Consider the following 21,495-nt stretch of genomic DNA (forward strand, 5'->3'; position numbering starts at 1 on the left):
TAAACTCAGTACTGTGATTTATGAAGGCCAATGTGCTAATACATTCATTTTCGACGATATCTACTTGTGAGGTCACTTTCAGTAAATTATCAACCTGTATTCTCAGATCCCTTCATTCCACAGCTCTCTTCAGTGACCTACCATTCACCGTGTAAGACCTATCGAGGTGCTACCGAAAAACAACACCTGACACTTGTCTGCATTAAATTCAATCTTCCTCCTTTCAGCCTATGTTTCTAGATAGTTTTCTTCGCTCTCCACTAAACCCCCAATCTTAGCGTCAAACGCAAATTTGCGGATCCAATGAACTGCATTATCATCCAGATGATTTAACACACAACGACGGACCCAGCCCGAATCCGGCTGCATTTCTCTAATGACAGGACGCAAGTCAGCGAGGCAATCATCTGCCACCCGCTGTCTGGGTTCTTCCACTAAGGTCTAATCTTATTTACCTACCTACTCTTGAATGCCGAGTGACTGAAACTTCTTGTCCAATCTTCCATTCGTGACCTTGTCAAAGTCCTTGCTAAAGTCCATTTAGACACCATCCACCGCCTTGTCTTCATCAATCTTCCGGCAACTTCCTCGAAAACCTCTATAAGATTGGTTAGAAACGGCCTACAACCCACAAGGCCATGCTGACTATCCCTAATCAGTCGCTAATCATATCCAAATACGCATATATCCGCCCTTAGAGTACAATCCAATAAACCTTCCACTGCTAATGTCAGGTTCACCTTCCTATAACATTCTCGCTTGCTTTTCGAGACTTTGGTAAACAGCGGAAAGACTTTGTCTATCCTCCAATCCTCCCCTACCTCATTTGTCGCCAATGATAATTTCAACATCTCCGGTAGTGCCCGGGTAATTTCTGCACTTACCTCCAACAGGGTCCGAGAGGACACCTTATAAGGCCATGGAGATTTATCCACCCTAATTTGCCTCAAGACAGCAAGCATCTCCTTCTCTGTTATCTGAATAGAGTTCATGAAATTGATGCCGTTTTGCCTCATTTCTTTGGATTCTGTGTAAGTCTCCTGAATAAAGACAGATGGAAAAAATGTTCTTTAAGATTTCCCCTGTCTAATTTGAGTTCCATGCATGGATTACCATCCTGATCTTCCAGAGAAGCGATTTTATTTCTTGCAATCCTTTTGCTTTTAACATATCTGTAGAATCCTTTAAGATTATCCTTCATGTTTTCTGCTATTGACCGTTATCCAATTTAGATTCTAACTCCGAGGACTAGACCTACATTTTTTCATATTTACTTTAAAGCTGATAGCATTATGATCACACGATGCAAAATGTTTCCTTACACATATTTCTATAACTTACTCTGCCTAATTTCCTATTAGCAGATTAAATATCACACACTCTGTCGTGTGTACTGATTCAGGAAAAGTTCCTGAACAAGTTTTATACACTCTGCTCCATCTAGTTCTTTTACAATATCAGAGTCAATATCCCGGTTAATATGTGGAAAGTTGAAATCGTCTACTATAGCAACCTTACGTTCCTTGCAACAGCCTGCGATCTCTCGACAAATGTATTCCTCTAACTCCCTTGGACTGTCGGATGCTCTGTAATATAGAAACATAGAAACATAGAAAATAGGTGCAGGAGTAGGCCATTCGGCCCTTCGAGCCTGCACCGCCATTTATTATGATCATGGCTGATCATCCAACTCAGAACCCCGCCCCAGCCTTCCCTCCATACCCCCTGACCCCCGTAGCCACATGGGCCATATCTAACTCCCTCTTAAATATAGCCAATGAACTGGCCTCAACAGTTTCCTGTGGCAGAGAATTCCACAGATTCACCACTCTCTGTGTGAAGAAGTTTTTCCTAATCTCGGTCCTAAAAGGCTTCCCCTCTATCCTCAAACTGTGACCCCTCGTTCTGGACTTCCCCAACATCGGCAACAATCTTCCTGCATCTAGCCTGTCCAATCCCTTTAGGATCTTATACGTTTCAATCAGATCACCCCTCAATCTTCTAAATTCCAACGAGTACAAGCCCAGTTCATCCAGTCTTTCTTCATATGAAAGTCCTGCCATCCCAGGAATCAATCTGGTGAACCTTCTTTGTACTCCCTCTATGGCAAAGATGTCTTTCCTCAGATTAGGGGACCAAAACTGCACACAATACTCCAGGTGTGGTCTCACCAAGGCCTTGTACAACTGCAGTAGTACCTCCCTGCTCCTGTACTCGAATCCTCTCGCTATAAATGCCTGCATACCATTCGCCTTTTTCACCGCCTGCTGTACCTGCATGCCCACTTTCAATGACTGGTGTATAATGACACCCAGCTCTCGTTGCACCTCCCCTTTTCCTAATCGGCCACCATTCAGCTAATAATCTGTTTTCCTATTTTTGCCACCAAAGTGGACAACTTCACATTTATCCACATTAAATTGCATCTGCCATGAATTTGCCCACTCACCCAACCTATCCAAGCCAACCTGCATCCTCTTAGCATCCTCCTCACTGCTAACACTGCCATCCAGCTTCGTGTCATCCGCAAACTTGGAGATGCTGCATTTAATTCCCTCATCCAAGTCATTAATATATATTGTAAACAACTGGGGTCCCAGCACTGAGCCTTGCGGTACCCCACTAGTCACCGCCTGCCATTCTGAAAAGGTCCCGTTTATTCCCACTCTTTGCTTCCTGTCTGCTAACCAATTCTCCACCCACACCAATATCTTACCCCCAAAACCGTGTGCTTTAAGTTTGCACACTAATCTCCTGTGTGGGACCTTGTCAAAAGCCTTTTGAAAATCCAAATATACTACATTCACTGGTTCTCCCCTATCCACTCTACTAGTTACATCCTCAAAAAATTCTATGAGATTCGTCAGACATGATTTTCCTTTCTCAAATCCATGCTGACTTTGTCCGATTATTTCACCGCTTTCCAAATGTGCTGTTATCACATCCTTGATAACTGACTCCAGCAGTTTCCCCACCACCGACGTTAGGCTAACCGGTCTATAATTCCCCGGTTTCTCTCTCCCTCCTTTTTTAAAACGTGGGGTTACATTAGCCACCCTCCAATCCTCAGGAACTAGTCCAGAATCTAACGAGTTTTGAAAAATTATCACTAATGCATCCACTATTTCTTGGGCTACTTCCTTAAGCACTCTAGGATGCAGACCATCTGGCCCTGGGGATTTATCTGCCTTCACTCCCTTCAATTTACCTAACACCACTTCCCTACTAACATGTATTTCGCTCAGTTCCTCCATCTCACTGGACCCTCTGTCCCCTACTATTTCTGGAAGATTATTTATGTCCTCCTTAGTGAAGACAGAACCAAAGTAATTATTCAATTGGTCTGCCATGTCCTTGCTCCCCATGATCAATTCACCATTAACGTGGTATCGTCATATATCCCATTAACGTGGTAATTCCTTTCATTTTCCGCAGTTCCATCTGGAACAGCTCACGAGACGAATTATCCAGTCTGTTCTGACCGAGCAATGTCGTGACATTTTCCCTTACTAGTAACGCCACCCCTCTTCCTTTAATCCCCCCCTCTCTTTCGCCACTTAGAAAACAACCCCGGAATACTGACCTGTCAGTGCTTCTCCTTCTGCAACCAAGTCTCCCTAATGGCTAATTGATGTTGACTTCAGGGCACGGGAAGAACTGCAGCTGATGATGAAGAACCACATGACCACTACTCCACATGCATATCGACAATTTCTTTTATTGAATTTCCTGTCCAAAGTATTGTTGGCATTTCTCTCTTCTTGTACCAGAGTTAAGCATCGAAAAGTTTCCCTCCTCCCTACAGAATAACTGTAAAGAACTTGAAAATGAAAGCTACATTTCGAGTTGCTCAAATGCAGGATAAATGAAGCCCAATTGTTTGTTCACAAATGGTATCAACAAATTGTTAAGATGAGCAGGATTGCTGATTGTATTTGAGATATATAGAAAAGGAAAATATCCAGTATGGTGTCAGAGGCGATTGTCGACAAAGAGTTCCAAGATGCAAAGACGAGGGATTCAGTTTACGGTACAATTATATGAAGAATGGCTGCGTTTTATTGGGAGCATTTTTGTTGTTCAGGTCCTTATGCGTTGGGAAGCACCTGGCTCCCAACTAGAATGAGTTCATAGGCTATTACCTGGAATGGAGCCTTTTAGTCATTAAAAGTCCCATTTAGACTTGATTCTTTTTCTATGCAACTGGCTACCCATAAGAAGGAATCCGTCCCAGTCAAAACCTAGTTTATCAGGAACACGAGATGATCTGCAAATGGTGAATATCGTGAACAACTCACACAAAATGCTGGAGGAACACAGCAGACCTCATCTGTACAAGAAAAGAAGTGCGTATTTACGGCGGCATCACAAACACGAGTCAATTTAGCAGCGTTCACAAGAAGCCTTACATTCCGACATATATTATGCACAATTTTGCTGAGAAAATGCATTGAGGGGAAAACAAAGCCTTTTATTGAAAAGTGGTCAAAGTGCTCACCGTGTTTCTTAACTGCTGCAATAGCTATATTTTACTGTACATCTATAGAACCTTTTTAGATGTTTCGAGTACTCGACGTGTTAGGTCTATTTTGAGGGTAATAAATGCTGTCTAGTAGATGCTGGGAAATGTGTCTCCTTGCAGAAGTTTAATCGTACTACTCCGTTGTCGTTCCTGACCCGCGCATACATAACACAGTCTTAATTTCTCTTTCAGATAAACCACCGAAACCCAGAATATCAATCAACAGATCTCCCGATATCTTTGTCAAAGGAGAGGATGTAATTATTCATTGCACCTCTTATGGCTTTTACACTACTGCAGTGTTTTATCTGTTCAAGAACTATCAGAACATGCACATTGCATCGAAAGCCCCTTCCTCGAGAGGAAATTCAGCTGCATTTATGTTCTCGAATGTCAACGCTGAACACGAAGGGAACTACACCTGCAGCTATGACGTTGAACTTTCTGGGAGGGCCTACAAGTCGGAGAAAAGTGACAAGGTCACTATTGTTGTCAAAGGTGAGCCCAGCCATACCTTTACCACTACTTCGTCCGTTGAAAGGTTTATTGCGTGCCTACTTTTATGCTCGAGGAATTGAATATAGGAGGCTGTAGGTATTCTGCACGTAAATAATGAATGTACTCATTTCGCCGGGGAAGTGGAACGTAAATTTGTAAGACATACATTCAAGGTTAGAGGGGAAGATTAAAAAGGGCGAGACTTAAAGGAGTTTTGGGGAGCAATTTCTACACACAGCTTGACGAGCTACCGGAGGAAGTTGCTGGTGCGGATAAAAGAATGGAATGAAAAATCATTTGGATAAATGCAAGGATATGGAAATTTTAAAGCTATATGGATCAAATGCAGGCACAGGGTCCAGCTTATGTGAGAAAATTGCTCGGCATGGGTCAAAGAACATACTTTCGTATTATTCACTGTACGATTCTGTACTTAGTGGCCACGTTAATTTGTACACTGAGTCCATGGACATGGTCTTCTGCTGCTGTCCAATGACCACTTAAAGGTTAGATGCGTTTCTTCTCTAATCTCTCTCATTTACATAAAAAACGTTTTCGCCCACAGAACTGATGCTCCTTGGTTGTTTTAGTTATTTTTTTGTTATTGCACCAGTCTCTGTAAACTCTAGAGAATATAACGCATGAAAATCGTATGAGACCGGCATTTTTTGAGATACTGTAAACACCCTGTTTAGTACCGACAACTATTCCACAGTCAAAGTCACTTAGATCACATTTCGTTCCTAATTTGCTGGTTGGTGTGAACAGCAACTGAATCTTGTAACCATGTCTGCATGCTTTTATATATTGAGTTGCTGCCACATGATTAGCCGATTGGATATCTTCATCAACGAGTAAGTGTACTGAAGTAGTAAAGTGGCCACTGAATGTGCTTTCAATCGGAAGCGTTTAATGCGCAAACTCTGAAGATTTGAACAAATTTTCCTTCGTTATGTCAGTGAGCACAACCTTGATTCCCATTAGCTCGGTTACATTTTCTAACCTGTCTAGTTTCCAACTAAGTAATAAAGTTTGATGTTCTTTAATCCTTCTTTAGACCATCTGGTGAGCCCACAGATAAGATTGATCGTGCAGTCCAACGTGCTGATGAAAGGACAGCTTCTTGAGATTACGTGTGAAGGGCCGTATTACTTCACAGGAAACCGGTTCTACCTGTACAAACACGGAGAAGACAACTTCATCAGGTCCCAAATTGCCTCCTATCGGACGCCCAAAGTCAGCTTCCAAATTCCGGATATCACTAAATCAGAGGAAGGGCACTACTCTTGCGAATACCAGGCAGAGATCTCAGGACGACTCTTCAACTCGACCCGCAGCACGGACATAACAGTTGAAGTAATTGGTGAGATGTTAAGACTTTAATTGACAACAATATCCTAAACATAGTACCCAATCAACATCGATTGCTCAAGAAAATTGTTATAACATAATAAAGTAGTATAATTTTGTTATCAAAGCACTTACATGTTATCATATACTACACGGACATTTATTTTCTTGAAGACATTCACAATAGAATAAAGAACTACAATGTAATCAATAAAAGACTAGTTAGAGGAATAGAGACGAGTTTCTGAGAATGCGAAGATATGACCTGTGCAAATGGCAAGCGTTACACCTGAACTAACTTTGCTAGAGTTGTTCCGTAGGCTTTAAACGAATTTGGCAGAGAAGTGGGAATCGGACTGAGAGGGCTGACGGTGGGTTAGTTGGCTTACAAACAGAGGTAGTGTGAAGTGAGACTGCTAGCAAGGAAAGACTGATGGTTGGGTAAAATTGCAGTAAACGGGATGAGTTGTAATGTAAATGGGGGCAAAACCAAAAAGGATAATGACTATAGGACTGAAGGTGTTATATATGAATGCACGTAGTGTACGGAATATGGAAGATGACGACGAACTTGTAGCACAGTTACAGATAGGCATGCATGAATCGTGGCTGAAAAAAAAAGGTTATCGCTCGTAGCTTGAAGTCCAGTGATACATATTGTATCAAACGGACAGGCGTGTAGTCAGAGGGGGCGGGGCTGCTCAGTTGGGGAAAACCAAAATCAAGTCATCAGAAAGAGGTAACAAAGGATCAAACGATAGTCAAGAGGGATTTCAATACGCAGATAGATTGTGAAAGTCAAGTTAGTGGTGGATCCCAGGAAGGGCAGTTTATGGAATGCTTGCGATGTGGCTTTGTGGAGCAGCTTGTGGAAGAGCACACCAGAGGATTAGGTATTCTGGATTGGCTGTTGTGGAACGAACCGGAATTGATTAGAAAGCTTAAATGTAAATAAACACATTCGGAGCAGTAATCATAATATGACATAATTCATCAAGAAATTTGAGAAGGAGAAGCTAAAATCAGATGTACCAGTATTACAGTGGAGTTAGGGAAATTAGAGGGACATAGGAGAGGAGCTGGCAAAAATTGATTGGAAGGAAACACTAGCAGGGATGACAAGGGTTGGACTTTCTGGGAGCAATTCGGAAAGCGCAGGATAGACGAAACCCAAGGACAATTAAATGCTTAAAGGCATGATGATGCAGCCATGGCGATAAGAGCAGTCAAGGCCGATATAAAATCCAAATATATAATACAGCAATAGTAGTGGGATTTTAGAGGTTTGGGAAGCTTTTAAAAACCAACGGATGGGAACTGAGAACGCACGAAGAAGGAAAAGATGGAAAGCGAAGTTAAGCTATCCAATGATATCAAAGAGAGTACCAGAACTTTTTTATCAGATAAATAAAGTGCAAAAGAGAGACGAGACTAGATATCGGACCACAGGAAAGTGATGCTGGAGAGGTAGTAATGGGGGACAGGAAAATGACTGACGAACTGAGTAACCAATTTGCTTCAGTTTTAACTGTGGAAGACATGAACTGTGTGCCAGAAGTTCGAGAGCATCAGGGGGAAGAAGTGAGTGAAGTTGCCATTAATAAACACAGGGTGTTTAGGAAATTAAAAGGTCTGAAGTAACTAGGTCAACAGGACCAGATGGTGTACACCCCAGGATTTTGAAAGAGATAGATAAGATATCGTGAAGTCATTAGTGTTATTCCGGCATGGTACCGGAGGAGTGCAACATTGCAAATGTCACTCTACTCCTCCACAAAGGCGAAAGGCAGAAAAAATGAAATCATCGGCCAGTTGGTCTGACCTTAGTAGTTGAGATGATGTTGGAGTAGATTGTTAGCGATCTGGTTTCGAAGTACATAGGGGGACATGATAAAGTCGGCCGAAGTCAGTATGGCTTCTGTAATAGAAAATATTGCCTGACAAATCTGTTGGTATTCTTTGAAGAAATAACAGGCAGGATAGACAAAGGAGAATCGGTGGCTATTATGTACTTGAATTTTCAGAAGGCCCTTGACATGAGCTTGCTTAACAGGATAAGAGCCCATGGTATTATAGGAAAGACTCGAGAAGGATAGAAGATTAACTGATGGGCACGATGCAAAGAGCGGGAATAAATGTAGCTTCTCCTGGTTCACTGTGCCGGTGACTTAATATTTCATAGGCGGTCTATGTTGGGACAGATCCATTAAATGTTATATATCAATTACTTAGATGACCGAATTGATGGCTTTGTTGGAAAGTGTGTGGACGATACAAAGATAGGAGGAAGGCAGTGGACGTTTCCTATGGCGAAAGAATTTAAGAACAGAGGGCAGAGCATCATAACAGAGCGACGTCGATTTAGAATGCAGATAAGGAAAATTTCTTCATCCAGAGGGTGGTGAATCTGCGGATTGTTTTTGCTACAGGCGGCTGTGGTATCCATCTCATTGGTTTATTTAAGGCAATGGTTGATAGGCGCTTGATGTGCTGGTGAACAAAGGAATATTGAGCAACACACACAAAATGCTGGTGGAACGCAGCATCTATAGAATGAAGTACAGTCGACGTTTCGCCCGAGACCCTTCGTCAGGACTAACTGAAAGAAGAGATAGTAAGAGGTTTGAAAGTGGGAGGGGGAGGGGAGATCCGAAATGGTAGGAGAAGACAGGAGGGGGAGGGATAAAGCTAACAGATGGAAAGTTGGTTGGCAAAAGGGATACAAGGCTGGCGAAGGGAGAGGATCACGGGACGGAAGGCGTAGGGAGAAAGAAAGAGGGAGGGGAGAACCAAAGGAAGATGGACAGCATGCAATGAGTTATTGTAAGAGGGACAGAGAGAGAGAGAGAGAGAGAGAGAGAGAGAGAGAGAGGAGGGAATAAATAAATAAATAAAAGATGGGCTAAGAAGGGGAGGAGGGGCATTAAAGGAAGCTGCAGAAATCAATGTTCATGCCATCATGTTGGAGGCTACCCAGACGGAATATAAGCTATTGTTCCTCCAAGCTGAGTGTGGCTTCATCTTAACCGTAGAGGAGACCATGGATTGACACATCAGAATGGGAATGGGACGTGGAACTAGAATGTGTGGCCACTGGGAGATCCCGCTTTCTCTGGCGGACAGAGCGTAGGTGTTCAGCGAAACGGTCTGCAGTCTGCGTTGGGTCTCACCAATATATAGAAGGCCGCACCGGGAGCTCCGGACGCAATATATCACTCCAGCTGACTCACAGGTGAAGTATCTTCTCACCTGGAAGGACTGTCTGGGGACCTGAATGGTGGTGAGGAAGGAAGTGTAAGGGCGGGTGTAGCACTTGTTCCGCTTACAAGGTGAAGTGCCAGGCGGGAGATCGGTGGAAAGGGATGGGAGGGGGCCGAATGAACTAGGGAGTCACGTAGGGAGTGATCCCTGCGGAAAGCAGAAAGGGAGGGGTAAGGAAAGATGTGCTTGGTGGTGGGATCCCGTTGGAGGTGGTGGAAGTTACGGAGAATTATATGTTGGACCTAGAGGCTGGTGGGGTGGTAGGTGAGGACAAGGGGAACCCTATCGCTACTGGGGTGGCGGGAGGATGGGGTGAGAGCAGATGTGCGTGAAATGGGGGATATGCGTAGATGGTGGAGAAAGGGAAGCCCCTTTCTTCAAAAAAGGAAGACATCTCCTTCGTCCTGGAATGAAAAGCCTCATCCTGAGAGCAGATGCGGCAGAGTAGATGGTGGAGGAAGGGAAGCCCCTTTCTTTAAAAAAGGAAGACATCTCCTTCTCTGCTCTGCTTCCAGGGCTGAAATGGCTGCCACAAGAGGGCACAGTTTTAAAGTGCTTGGGAGTAGGTACAGGGGCGATGTCAGGGGCAGGTTTTTTACGCAGAGAATGGTGAGTGGAATGCTCTGCCTCAGAAGGCAGTGGAGGCCAATTCTCTGGGTTCTTTAAAAAAAAGAGTTAAATAGAGCTCTTAAAGATAGCTGTGTGAAGGGATATGGGGAGAAGGCAGGAAAAAGGTACTGATTGTGGATAATCAGCCATGATCACAGTGAATGGTGGTGCTGGCTCGAAGGGCTGAATGGCCTACTCCTGCACCTATTGTCTATTGTCTATTGAGTGTGTGGAATAGGCTACCAGAAGCCGTGGTGGAGGCGGATACGACAGAGGCTTTTAAGAGGCCTTTGGATAGGTACATGGAGCTTAGAAAAATAGAGGGCTGTGGGTAACGCTAGTAATTTCTAAGGTAGGGACATGTTCGGTACAACTTTGTGGGCCAAAGGCCCTGTATTGTGCTGTAGATTTTCTATGTTTCTATGTTTCTAGGATGAACAAGCAAGACCAACTTATTTAATAGATAGAGCCATTCAAAACACACATAACTTACTGAATAGGTGAAAGACGCAAGAAATAATGCTGAATTAAAAGAGCACATTGAAAGACGCTGGAGCATGAACAAAGTATACATTGTCTGGATAGTAATATTTACAACTGGTGTCATCCCAAAGGCATTACACAATAGCATTAAACAACTAATGTCTATCTAAATCTTCAGAAAACCACAACACTAAAGACCACTGGAATAGTTCGAAAGTTTCTAACAATTGACAAATGGGCATGCTTGGTTACGTCCATACCTTAGGTTTTGCCAGCCTGAGCTGAGAAAAAAAAAATAATAGACGTAATAGAATACCAACAGAACCGCAACCGGTGAATGAATATGAAACATTTATGTATCTCGGACATCAATAAGCAAAGAAAGTAGATCGTTGTGTGATAAAGCGAAAATGTTCGACAGAATCTAGTTCAAGGTTTAAAAAAATCTGCCAAGCAGAGCTCAATAGTAAAAATATAACAAGGGCCCTAAACACTTTCGCTATACCCATATTAAGGTACACTTTTGGCATGATATCTTGGTCAGAAAGTGATCTGGAAAATTTGTAAAGAAAAATAGAACTGCAATGACAAATTTTAGGAAACGCTATGCACAGTAGACTTGAACGTACTTAAATAGACACTACGTAGGACAGAAGGAGGAAGAGAAATCATAGTTATAAAAAATAACACTATAGTCTGAAAAACTTCCAAGAATACATTTTCATCAACGAAAATAGGATTCAGCACTAGATACGAACATTTTCAATTCTGATAAGACATGCACCACATTAAACTGAAATGAATGCACAACCCAGAAAAATGAAGAAATTATCACTATTGAAGAAAAAAGCTCAATAATGGGACAACATTATCCTCCATGGAAGACACCAGCACGATCTCAGCAGACTAGATGTTGACCTGGAACCGACGAACGCCTGGCTCAGAGTCACAGATCTCTTTCCAGACACAGAAAGTTTCCTTATGGCAATACAGGACCGTGTGGATCACACACAAAAATACCAAAAATACACAATAAAAGACAAAGAAATTCGAAACGATAATGCAGAAATGCCAAGAGAAGCTAGAAACAATCTAACACATTGCAGAATCCTGCAACATCTTAATTCAATCTGATTACTTACACAGGCATAATCAAGCGGCAAACATCATTTAACAAAATCTTGATTTAAAGTACAAACTCATAAGAAGTGAACATTTGTTAGCATAAATGCAAGTCTGATCCAGTATTACAGTTACAGTCCTATAAGTGGTATTACGACCAACGCATTATTTCGAGTAGGACAACCGATAATAAGCGGCCAGATATGATATTATGGGAAAAACAAGCCAAAGAAAAGGTCGTTAGAAGATATAGCCATTCCAAACACACATAACCAAAGGAAATCAATAAGTGGAAACACCAGAAACATGTTGAATAAAAGAAGAACTTGAAACAATGAGGTGCATGAACAGTATATGCATTGTCCAAACATTAGTATCTATAACTGGCATCATTCCAAAGTCTGTGAACGATACTATTTAACGAGTAGACCTATACATTATAATTTATGTAAATCTCCAGAAAACCACAAAATACTAAACACCATTAGAATATTCCGCAAGTTCATAGCAATCGATGAATTAGCGTGCTTGTCTATGTCAGTACCAGCTTGAGCTGAGAAAATTATTATTATTATTATTGTTGTTGTTATTATTTTCAGTCCCTTATGGTTGTTGTTGCTGGGGTGATAGTGGGGATAAGCTACTAATACCTATTAAATGCTATCAGTGTTTTGCCTCGAAAATAGTTTCGGACAACTAATTCCAACTCCTGGCCTTTACGTATGGCTTAACTACTAAGCCCTATGGAGCTACTTCTTCTGATAAGAGAAGCGGTAAACATCGGGCTACCGGTACCTTAAAATCAATCGCTTAGGACAGATAGGGCTCGTCATCCGCGGTTGACAGCTCATTTAGGAGAAGGAAAACTGAGCTTAAACGTCCGCCGCCTTGTGATATATCCGTTCACGAGGAAATCTTCGAGAAAGATCCCGAGTAAAAATCCGCAGATAGAGTCAGTAAGGCAGTCCTAAGTGGAGTTCAACACTGACTGGAAATTCCTGCGACGGCATTGGCGCCAAGCTGTATTGGTCTCCGGCGTTCCTTTGGGTTCATCAGTTGCGAGGGCAGGGGAAGCCTACCGCATGTGCAACATCTTGTCCTCAATACCGTACTGCCCTAACTTGCGTATCATCGAGTCAGCTGGGAAGCAACATACATCATCGAGCCCGATCAGCGGAGGGCTTTAAATAATGAATACGTAAATAAGTCAATGTAGGGTCCCTGAATTGTCGACGTTCCGGGTGGAACACATGCGTCAGGATTGAGAGTGGAAAGGAGAGACGGCCAGTATTAAAGGGAGAGATGGAATAGTGTGGCAGGAATCCCATTTGATAGGTGGAATGAGGAGGAGTGACCTCCGATATATGCCTTACTACTTCCCCTCTCTTTTTGATAGTGGCCATCCAGTCTCAAACATGATGCAGAGCTTCGATCTGTCACCGCGGCCGGACCTCTACCCATTAGGTTTGTGTGTAGTTTTCCATTCTATTTGTATTTCGTTATTCTGCTCTGAAGACCCGCAAGGAAATTAATCTCAGGGTAGATGGGACCATCCAGCAGATTGTTTGTGGGTTCAGATGCCAGTATCTTCATTCCCTCGTGACCCTCTGAATTCAATACTTCATCCCAAAAGCGTTAATTTCTTGCAACACACATAAAAGTTGCAGGCCTGCTGCGTTGATGCTGCCTGGCCTGCTGCATGCACCAGCATCTTTTATGTGTGTTGCTTGAAATTCCAGCATCTGCAGATTTCCTCATGTTAGCGTTAAGTTCTTTCCCAGAAAAGCGTTTGCTCCGTTAATGCAGTTGTAGAGTATTTGACAGTGAGAACAACGAAGTGTCCTTGTGTGTCGAGATGAGGAACTTCAACGACAGTTATAAGTAGGTTTCGTGACTGAATGATGTATTTTCAAAAATGGATTGAATTCGAAAAAGTAAAGGCATGTGTAGTCATTGGTGGAATCAAGAGGTAGACTAGTATTAAAACAGAAAAAATTGCAAATGAGTCGTGTGCCCTTATATGCCTTTATATGCTAAGGAACCGCCAAGGAGAAACACTTTCCGGAATTAAGAAGTAGTGTAAATAACAGTTTCACATCTCTTGCAAAAGGGTTTCAGTTCAACCCCAGGACTCATTGTTACAATGTACGTGGTTTTACCCAGGTTACGCTTCGAATGTCATGAACGATTTTACTTCACGTTTTTAAGAACAGAAGATCATAAGATACATGAGGAGAACTAGCTCCCCCCCGCCCCCACCCCTTGAATCTCCTCCGCCATTCCATCGTGGCTGATTTATTATCCCTCTCAAACCCATGCTCCATCCTTCTTCCCATTCCCCTTGACAGCCTTATTTATTAAGAACCTATCAACCTCCACTTTAAATATACCTAGTCACTTGTCCTCCACAGCCCTCTGTGGCAATCACTTACACAGGTTCACCCTCAGGTGGATAAAGAAATTCCTCCTCGTCTCTGTTCTAAAGCGACGTCCTTCCATTCTGAGGCTGTGCCCTCTGGTTCTAGCTTCCTTCACTATAGGGAATATCAGCTCCACCTCCACCGCATATAGGCCCTTCAATATTGAATAGATTTCAATACCCTCAATACTCTAAATGTGGTCTGACCAATATCTTATAATGCCCCAGCTTTATACCTTTGCTTTTATATTCTAGTGTTTTTGATATGAAAGCTAAAATTACCTTTTCCTTCCTTAAGAAAATTTATTGGTAACAAATCCAAGGGAGAGCCATCAGCTAACTCCTAGGACGATAGAGGTGACTAGCAAGAGCAAGTGCCGATGACACAAAGCTGGGTGGCAGTGCGAAATGTGAGGAGGATATTATGAGAATGCAGGGTGACTTGGACAGGCTGGGTGAGTGGGCAGATGCATGGCAGGTGCAGTTTAATGTGGATAAATGTGAGCTTATCCACTTTGGTGGTAAGAACGGGAAGGCAGATTATTATCTAAATGGAGTCAAGTTAGGAAAAGGGGAAGCACGACGAGATCTAGGTGTTCTTGTACATCAGTCACTGAAAGCAAGCGTGCAAGTACAGGAGGCAGTGAAGAAAGCAAATGGCATACTAGCCTTCATAACAAGGGGAATTGAGTATAAGAGCAAAGAGGTCCTTCTGCAGCTGTACAGGCCCTGGTGAGACCACACCTGGAGTACTGTGTGCAGTTTTGGTCTCCAAGTTTGAGGAAGGACATTCCTGCTACTGAGGGAGTGCAGCGTAAGTTCACAAGGTTAATTCCCGGGATGGCGAGACTGTCACATGTCGAAAGATTGGAGCGACTGGGCTTGTATACTCTGGAATTTAGAAGGCTGAGAGGGGATCTTATTGAAACATATAAGATTATTAAGGGATTGGACACGCTGGAAGCAGGAAGCATGTTCCCGCTGAAGGGTGTGTCCAGAACCAGAGGCCACAGTTTAAGAATTAGGGGTAGGCCATTTAGAACAGAGTTGAGGAAAAACTTTTTCACCCAGAGAGTGGTGGATATATGGAATGTTCTGCCCCAGAAGGCTGTGGAGTCCAAGTCTCTGGATGCTTTCAAAAAAGAGACGGATAGAGCTCTTAAAGATAGTGAAATCAAAGGTTATGGGGATAAGGCAGGAACTGGATACTGATAGTGGATGATCAGCCATGATCACAGTGAATGGCGGTGCTGGCTCGAAGGACCGAATGGCCTACTCCTGCACCTATTGTCTATTGATTGGGAAATGGGATCCTTAAGTGAGAAAGATGAGTTGAGTTATTTGAAGTTTAGAAGGCGGAGGATAATCTTAATGAAATATTTGTGACCTTAGTGGGTCATGACTAGACAAAGGTTACAGCGTTTTCCTCGGTGGAGAGCATTGAACGAGAGAATATTGTCACAAAATAATGTGGTTTTCATTTGAAATTGAGAGGCGTAGGAGTCTCTCCTAGTAGGTGGCGAATCTCTAAAATTCTGTAAGTCCAGATCAATCTGAAAGCTGCATTATTTGGATATTTAATATGGGAATATATGTTATTTGAATGGTCAGGAACTTGAACAACACAAGAAAGTAACGCTTTAAAGGATTTGAGGCCGGGGCAGGCTAGCCTTAATCATATTGCATGGCGAGACAGACATCAAAGGGCAATTATTCTACTTCTTCTCTTATTTTCCTGTTGTATTGCAAATACACTTATTTACCGACGGCTCTATGATATTCATTGTCAGTCTCGATGCGACAATGAACTAAATGGAGCAATTTTCACTGAGAGGAAGATAGAACGAGGTGTGGTGTGCTTATGGAGAATGGTTGTTTTCAGGAACAGCCTTATCGCGTTGGTTTGAGAAACATCATGACATAGTCTTGTACCCTACAGATTACTAACCACTGAAATGGGCAAATATTGGATATTACATACCAAATTAAACCGAGAACTGGAAGTTAGAGTAAAGTAAATTAAAGGCATCCGTTAGTCTTGCGAGACCATGGACCTGCGCCTGGAAAGTCTTCACTCTCCAGGGCACAGGCCTGGACAAGGTTGTATGGAAGACCAGCAGTTGCCCATGCTGCAAGTCTCCCCTCTCCACGACACCAAAGGGAAGGGCATTAGGACCCATATAGCTTGGCACCGGTGTCCTCGCAGAGCAATCTGTGATTAAGTGCTGGAGCTCGAATTCTCGACCTTCAGGTAGCTAGTCCAGTGCCTTAACCATTTGGCCACGTGCCCACACGTGGGAAGTTAGAGTAGGCTCATGATTATCCGACCTTTTGGCTGCAGACCAATCTTTATGGCAACAGCACAATATAATTATTTAATTCGCCAGTGTGACTTGTGGTTGTGATTTTCTTTACAGACGACGTACAGATACGATTGATTGATGGTGAAAACGACTGTTCGGGCAAAGTCCAGGTCTATTATAACGACACATGGGGTTCAGTTTGTGCCGACAATTGGGACATTATAGATGCGCAGGTAGTCTGCCGGCAACTGGGCTGCGGATTTCCCAACAGAAAAACGAATACGTATGTTGGTGAAGTCACTGAACCTATATTCATGAATGTTGTGAGGTGTGGTGGCGCCGAGAAACATCTATGGGTTTGTCCGGCAAGAGCATGGAGTAAAGGCATTACCTGCGGAAGAGCGGGAAGCGCAAGTGTCGCCTGTTTAGGTAAGAATCCACATATATTGCCTCAGTTAGAATGGAATCTTGCGGATGATCGACGCACAACAACGGTCTTTTAAAGAGCATGTCCACTTCACGACTTCAGACTTGAAGGCCAATCCTGACCTTGTCTGCTGCTTATGCCTTTTGATTTTCGCTCCATTCTCTGCAAGCACTAGAGACTGTTATACCTGAACATCCCAGATCAGCAGTTTCTCAGATACTCTAACAACCCCATTTGGCACTAACAATCATTCTACTGTCAAAGTCCCTAAGATCATATTCCTTCCCCATTTTGAAGCTTGGACTGAAATGAACAGAACGTAGTGACCATGACTGCATGTTTTTTTTATGCATTGCGTTGTTGCCATTGATTGGCTGGATAGGCGTTTGCATTCTCGAGCAGATGTACTATCGTATCTAATAAACAGGTCTCTGTATGTATATAATGGGCGGAATGATTTCGCTTCGTAGCGTAACATGTAAATCTACGTAAACCTTGAAAGTGTGATTAGGTCATACATTCATTTAACACAAAGAATAAACAGGTACTTCCCCAACCCCCCACCCTCCCGATTTCACGCCGTCATTAACTGTGGAATTATGCTACATTATCCTGTTTCATTTCCACACTATCACATCAACTCCATTCAGATTCTATCACTCACCTACACACCAGGGACTAATTAGAGCACAGAACTACATGAGGTTGTCATATGGGAGGACAGTAGAATGTCCAGAGGATTCGCGCGCGTCTGCAGAGGGTACCCATAGAAACTTCCAGGGCAATAGCACTGTTCTCGAATGACAAAGGCTTACTGGAACTGACCTCCCAGCATGCTACACATCACGGTTGCCCAGATTAAACGCTATCGCCCACAGGGCCTCGTGCATTTCTTAGCGATATCCTTAGGCTTATCTCGTTAAACGATTATAGATAAGGATATATATGGGCCTTGCTTGATAGTATTAAATTAGAGTAGTGCCAATTACTGGAGTATCAACTAGGAATTAGCAAATATTAATTAGGAATAGCCTTTTCTTTGGGCAAATACACATGTAAAGGGTGTTTAAAGACCAATTGCACGGAATAGTTCACAAGTATTTTCCAGTAAGGAAAGGCAATGGTGGCAAGGCAGCAGAACCGTGGATGACAAGATGCATCGAGAATTTTGTCCATGAAAAGGGAAACGTATTGAAGGTTTTGGAAGGTACCAGGTAACGAAACTCTTGAGGACTATTAAGAAACTAAGATGAAACTCAAGAGCATAGGAAACATAAACATTCTTAAAAGTGATTACTATGGCATTCAAGAACAAGCCAATAATTAGGGAGAGGGTTTGAACACAGCAGCTAATTAAGGAACCGTGCTTGTAGGTGGACGACATGCGTGAGTTCCGAAATAATATGGATGCTTAGTCAAGGAGAAAAATGCAGAGGATAAGGGGATCCATTTGGAAAGTTCTAATATACTAGGGTATTTTGAGATTGACAAAGAGATAGAAGTGGTTTCCATAAGTTCCTAGAGCCAGATGGGATATATCACAGGAGTTTTGAAACAGGCAAATGTTGAGAAATGTTGAGAAATGTTGGGGATTTGACAAAGATTTTCGTGTCTATTTAGCTACGTGTCCCAGCCCGGGAGAGCTAGCGAGCAGTTAATATTGTTCAATTATTCTGGACGGGAAATAGAGATAAACCTGGAAACTATAGACCAGTGAGTCCGATAACACTGCTAGGGATGCTACCGGACAGGATTCTATGGATTAAAATAAATGAGAATTTAATAAATCTTGGGCAAACTAAAATTGCTTCGTGTGGGCAAATCCTGTCTTACTGCCTCATGTATTTTGGTGGACATGGTGGGGGAGGCAACTGATGAAGGTGGAGCTGTGACTGTTGTCTATATGGATTTTAGTAAGTCATTTCGTATGGTCCCTTATGGGAATCTCATCAAGAAGACTAAGATGGGAAGAATCCACGGTGACCTGTCACTGTGACCTGGATGAAATCGTAGATGGACGAGTACGTGAGTTATGAGACGATACAATGAATGACTTTGTTGGGAATATTGCAAAATATTGACAAAGCTAGAGCAGTATGTATATCTGTTGCGCATATGGGATGCAAAATGGGAAATTAAACTCAATCCAGCAAACTATGAAGTGTTGCACTTTGGAGAATGAATGCGTAGGGACAAGACGCTTAGAGTTGATCTGCAGGGGGATATTGAGGTGCAAGTCTACAGCTGAGCGAAAGAATCTTCCCAGGGTGATTGCGCTTTGAGGAAACGCCGTGAGGTGCGTGTATTTAAATCATTGAAGTTAAGAGTCGGGAAGTTATATTGCAGATTTGCTGAGTCATGCCCCCCCACCCCCCAATATAGGAATGACGCCCATAGATCACCTAAGTAACACGCACATCATGCCGGACGAATTCAGCAGGTCAGAAAACATCAATAAAAAGGAACAAAGAGTCGATGTTTCGGGCCTCACCGGCTAAGTGCCTTCAGCATTATCTGTTTCTATTTAACAATTTCTTGACCGCATTGTTTAATATGCTATTAAAAGAATTACGTACATCTTTCATTTGAAATTGAATGCATCTGCAGCACCCTCCCGTTTCGCCACATTCGCGGCCTTAAATCGTGTCAAGATCTTATAATAACAATGTTTGATTCGTAGAGTCAAGAATGGCTAGACAGGGTAGAACGAGCTCTTCGTGTCAAAATCCGCGTTTGCAACTCTGTAGTTGCCATAGAGAGGAACAGGCCTATGGGTTGTTTTATGTTTTATTACCGGCACTGCTGTTGATTTTGTTTTTCTCTGGTAAACTAATTTTTAATTCCTCAATTTACAGCGGAACCGCCACAACCGAACTTTAACGTAAGGGAAAATGGTGTTTTCTTCAAAGGCGACACCATTGAGTTTGTATGCAGCGTTCACTATCTCTATAAAGATGCCAAAGCATTTCTCTACAAGAAGGGAGAAGAAGCTCCGATCCTGTCCAGGCAGATTACCGACAGACTTAATGTGGTGACTTTTAATATCTCCAATGTTAACCAGACCCATGAAGGTACCTATTGGTGCAACTATCAAATAGAAGTGTCAGAGATCGTCTTCCAGTCCGCGAACAGCACACCAAGGGAGATTACCGTTATGGGTAAGGCATACTGGCAATGCAGCTCAATTCTCCTCCCCATCCTGTTTCAGAATTGCATTGGCTTCTTTGTCATCAGTGTACCAGAGCTTCTAAGTATCTCTTTGCAAGTTTTTTTCCTTTCATTTCGTTCACGGCTGCTACTGTGGGTGATGTGGAAGAGGCTGAATATTTTAGTCGAACAATACGAGTTGTCTTCAGATGCATCTGGGGAGCAGGTGGGAAAGAATTATAGGGTCAGAGAGTCATCAGTCTTGCAACTCTGAAGCAGACTTTTTGGTCTACACATTTCATGGCTACGATCAGGTCCTTGCCAATGTTAATCCTTAAAACAATATCGACTCATCAATTATATCTTAGAGTAAGAAATATGAAAATAAAACACTCTGATCAAAGGATGATAAGATGCGCATTCTGTAGAGGACATTTGACCTCGAGCAGTGCACCACAGAAAGAGAACACGTGACCCTCAATGCTGTCCAGAACCGATAGTCTTTACGCTGCAAGTGTTAAATGTTTTATCACGGAAAAGAAATATTCACATATGCCAGTCGACTGATTAATCTATGAACATAGATATTTTTCTAAGATTCTTCCTGTTTGATTTTTTCACGAGGAATTTTAAATAATTATTAACGATACAACCATCATTGACTTATATGTTTTTAGATCACATAACACGAAGCAGTAGGGCACAAAAACAGATCTTTGGTCAATGACACCCGCGCAGACATAATGTGAATCGAATGCAGTCACATCCACCTACACTTGGTCTATGTCATTATATTGCCTGCCTCTTCTTGTTCCTCTTTGACAGAGCAATAGAGCACGAATACGGGATCTTTAGTTCATCGAGTCTGTGCAGATCATGGCATCCGCCCATCTAATCCCAAGTGCACGTATCGGTCCCGCTATGTACCTATCCAAGTGCTTCTTAAATGATGGTCCCGGAGTTCAGTAAAATCGTAGCTGGTATATACGATAACCAAATGAATTTTCCGTTACAATTCCCGCGCAAAAAACCGCAAGGGAACATCCATGGCAGAGCGGTTTGGAGCTTGCACGTTGGCCTTGTGTCCACATGCATTTCTCCCACACGCTCCGTATTCCTCACGTATTTCACTGACCTGCTCAATCCTTGATCATTCCAACTTAACCCTCTGGGCCTATATGCGAGAATAGATTAGAACATAGCAGATAGAACATTATTTTTATAAGTGAATTGGATGAGGAAGTGGAGGGATGGGTTGGTAAATTTGCTGATGACACAATGGCTAGGGGGTGTTCTGTTTAGTGTGGTGGGCTGTCAGAGGTTACAGCGGGACATCGATAGGATGGAAAACTGG

The 21,495-nt window shown here is 42.7% G+C and overlaps 1 protein-coding gene across 1 annotated transcript in view; it reads left to right on the forward strand.

Annotated features, from left to right (window-relative positions):
* The window catches only part of LOC134338838 (scavenger receptor cysteine-rich type 1 protein M130-like), an 83,014-nt gene that overhangs the window by 15,784 nt on the left and 45,735 nt on the right, over window positions 1-21,495 (forward strand). Inside the window, exons 5-8 of the mRNA XM_063034973.1 lie at window positions 4,715-5,020; window positions 6,078-6,383; window positions 16,682-16,996; window positions 19,850-20,152. Of these exons, the coding sequence (XP_062891043.1) occupies window positions 4,715-5,020; window positions 6,078-6,383; window positions 16,682-16,996; window positions 19,850-20,152 (1,230 nt within the window). The remainder of the gene's footprint in view (window positions 1-4,714; window positions 5,021-6,077; window positions 6,384-16,681; window positions 16,997-19,849; window positions 20,153-21,495) is intronic.

Source organism: Mobula hypostoma, chromosome 28, assembly GCF_963921235.1.
Source record: "Mobula hypostoma chromosome 28, sMobHyp1.1, whole genome shotgun sequence".
Taxonomy (NCBI): domain Eukaryota; kingdom Metazoa; phylum Chordata; class Chondrichthyes; order Myliobatiformes; family Myliobatidae; genus Mobula; species Mobula hypostoma.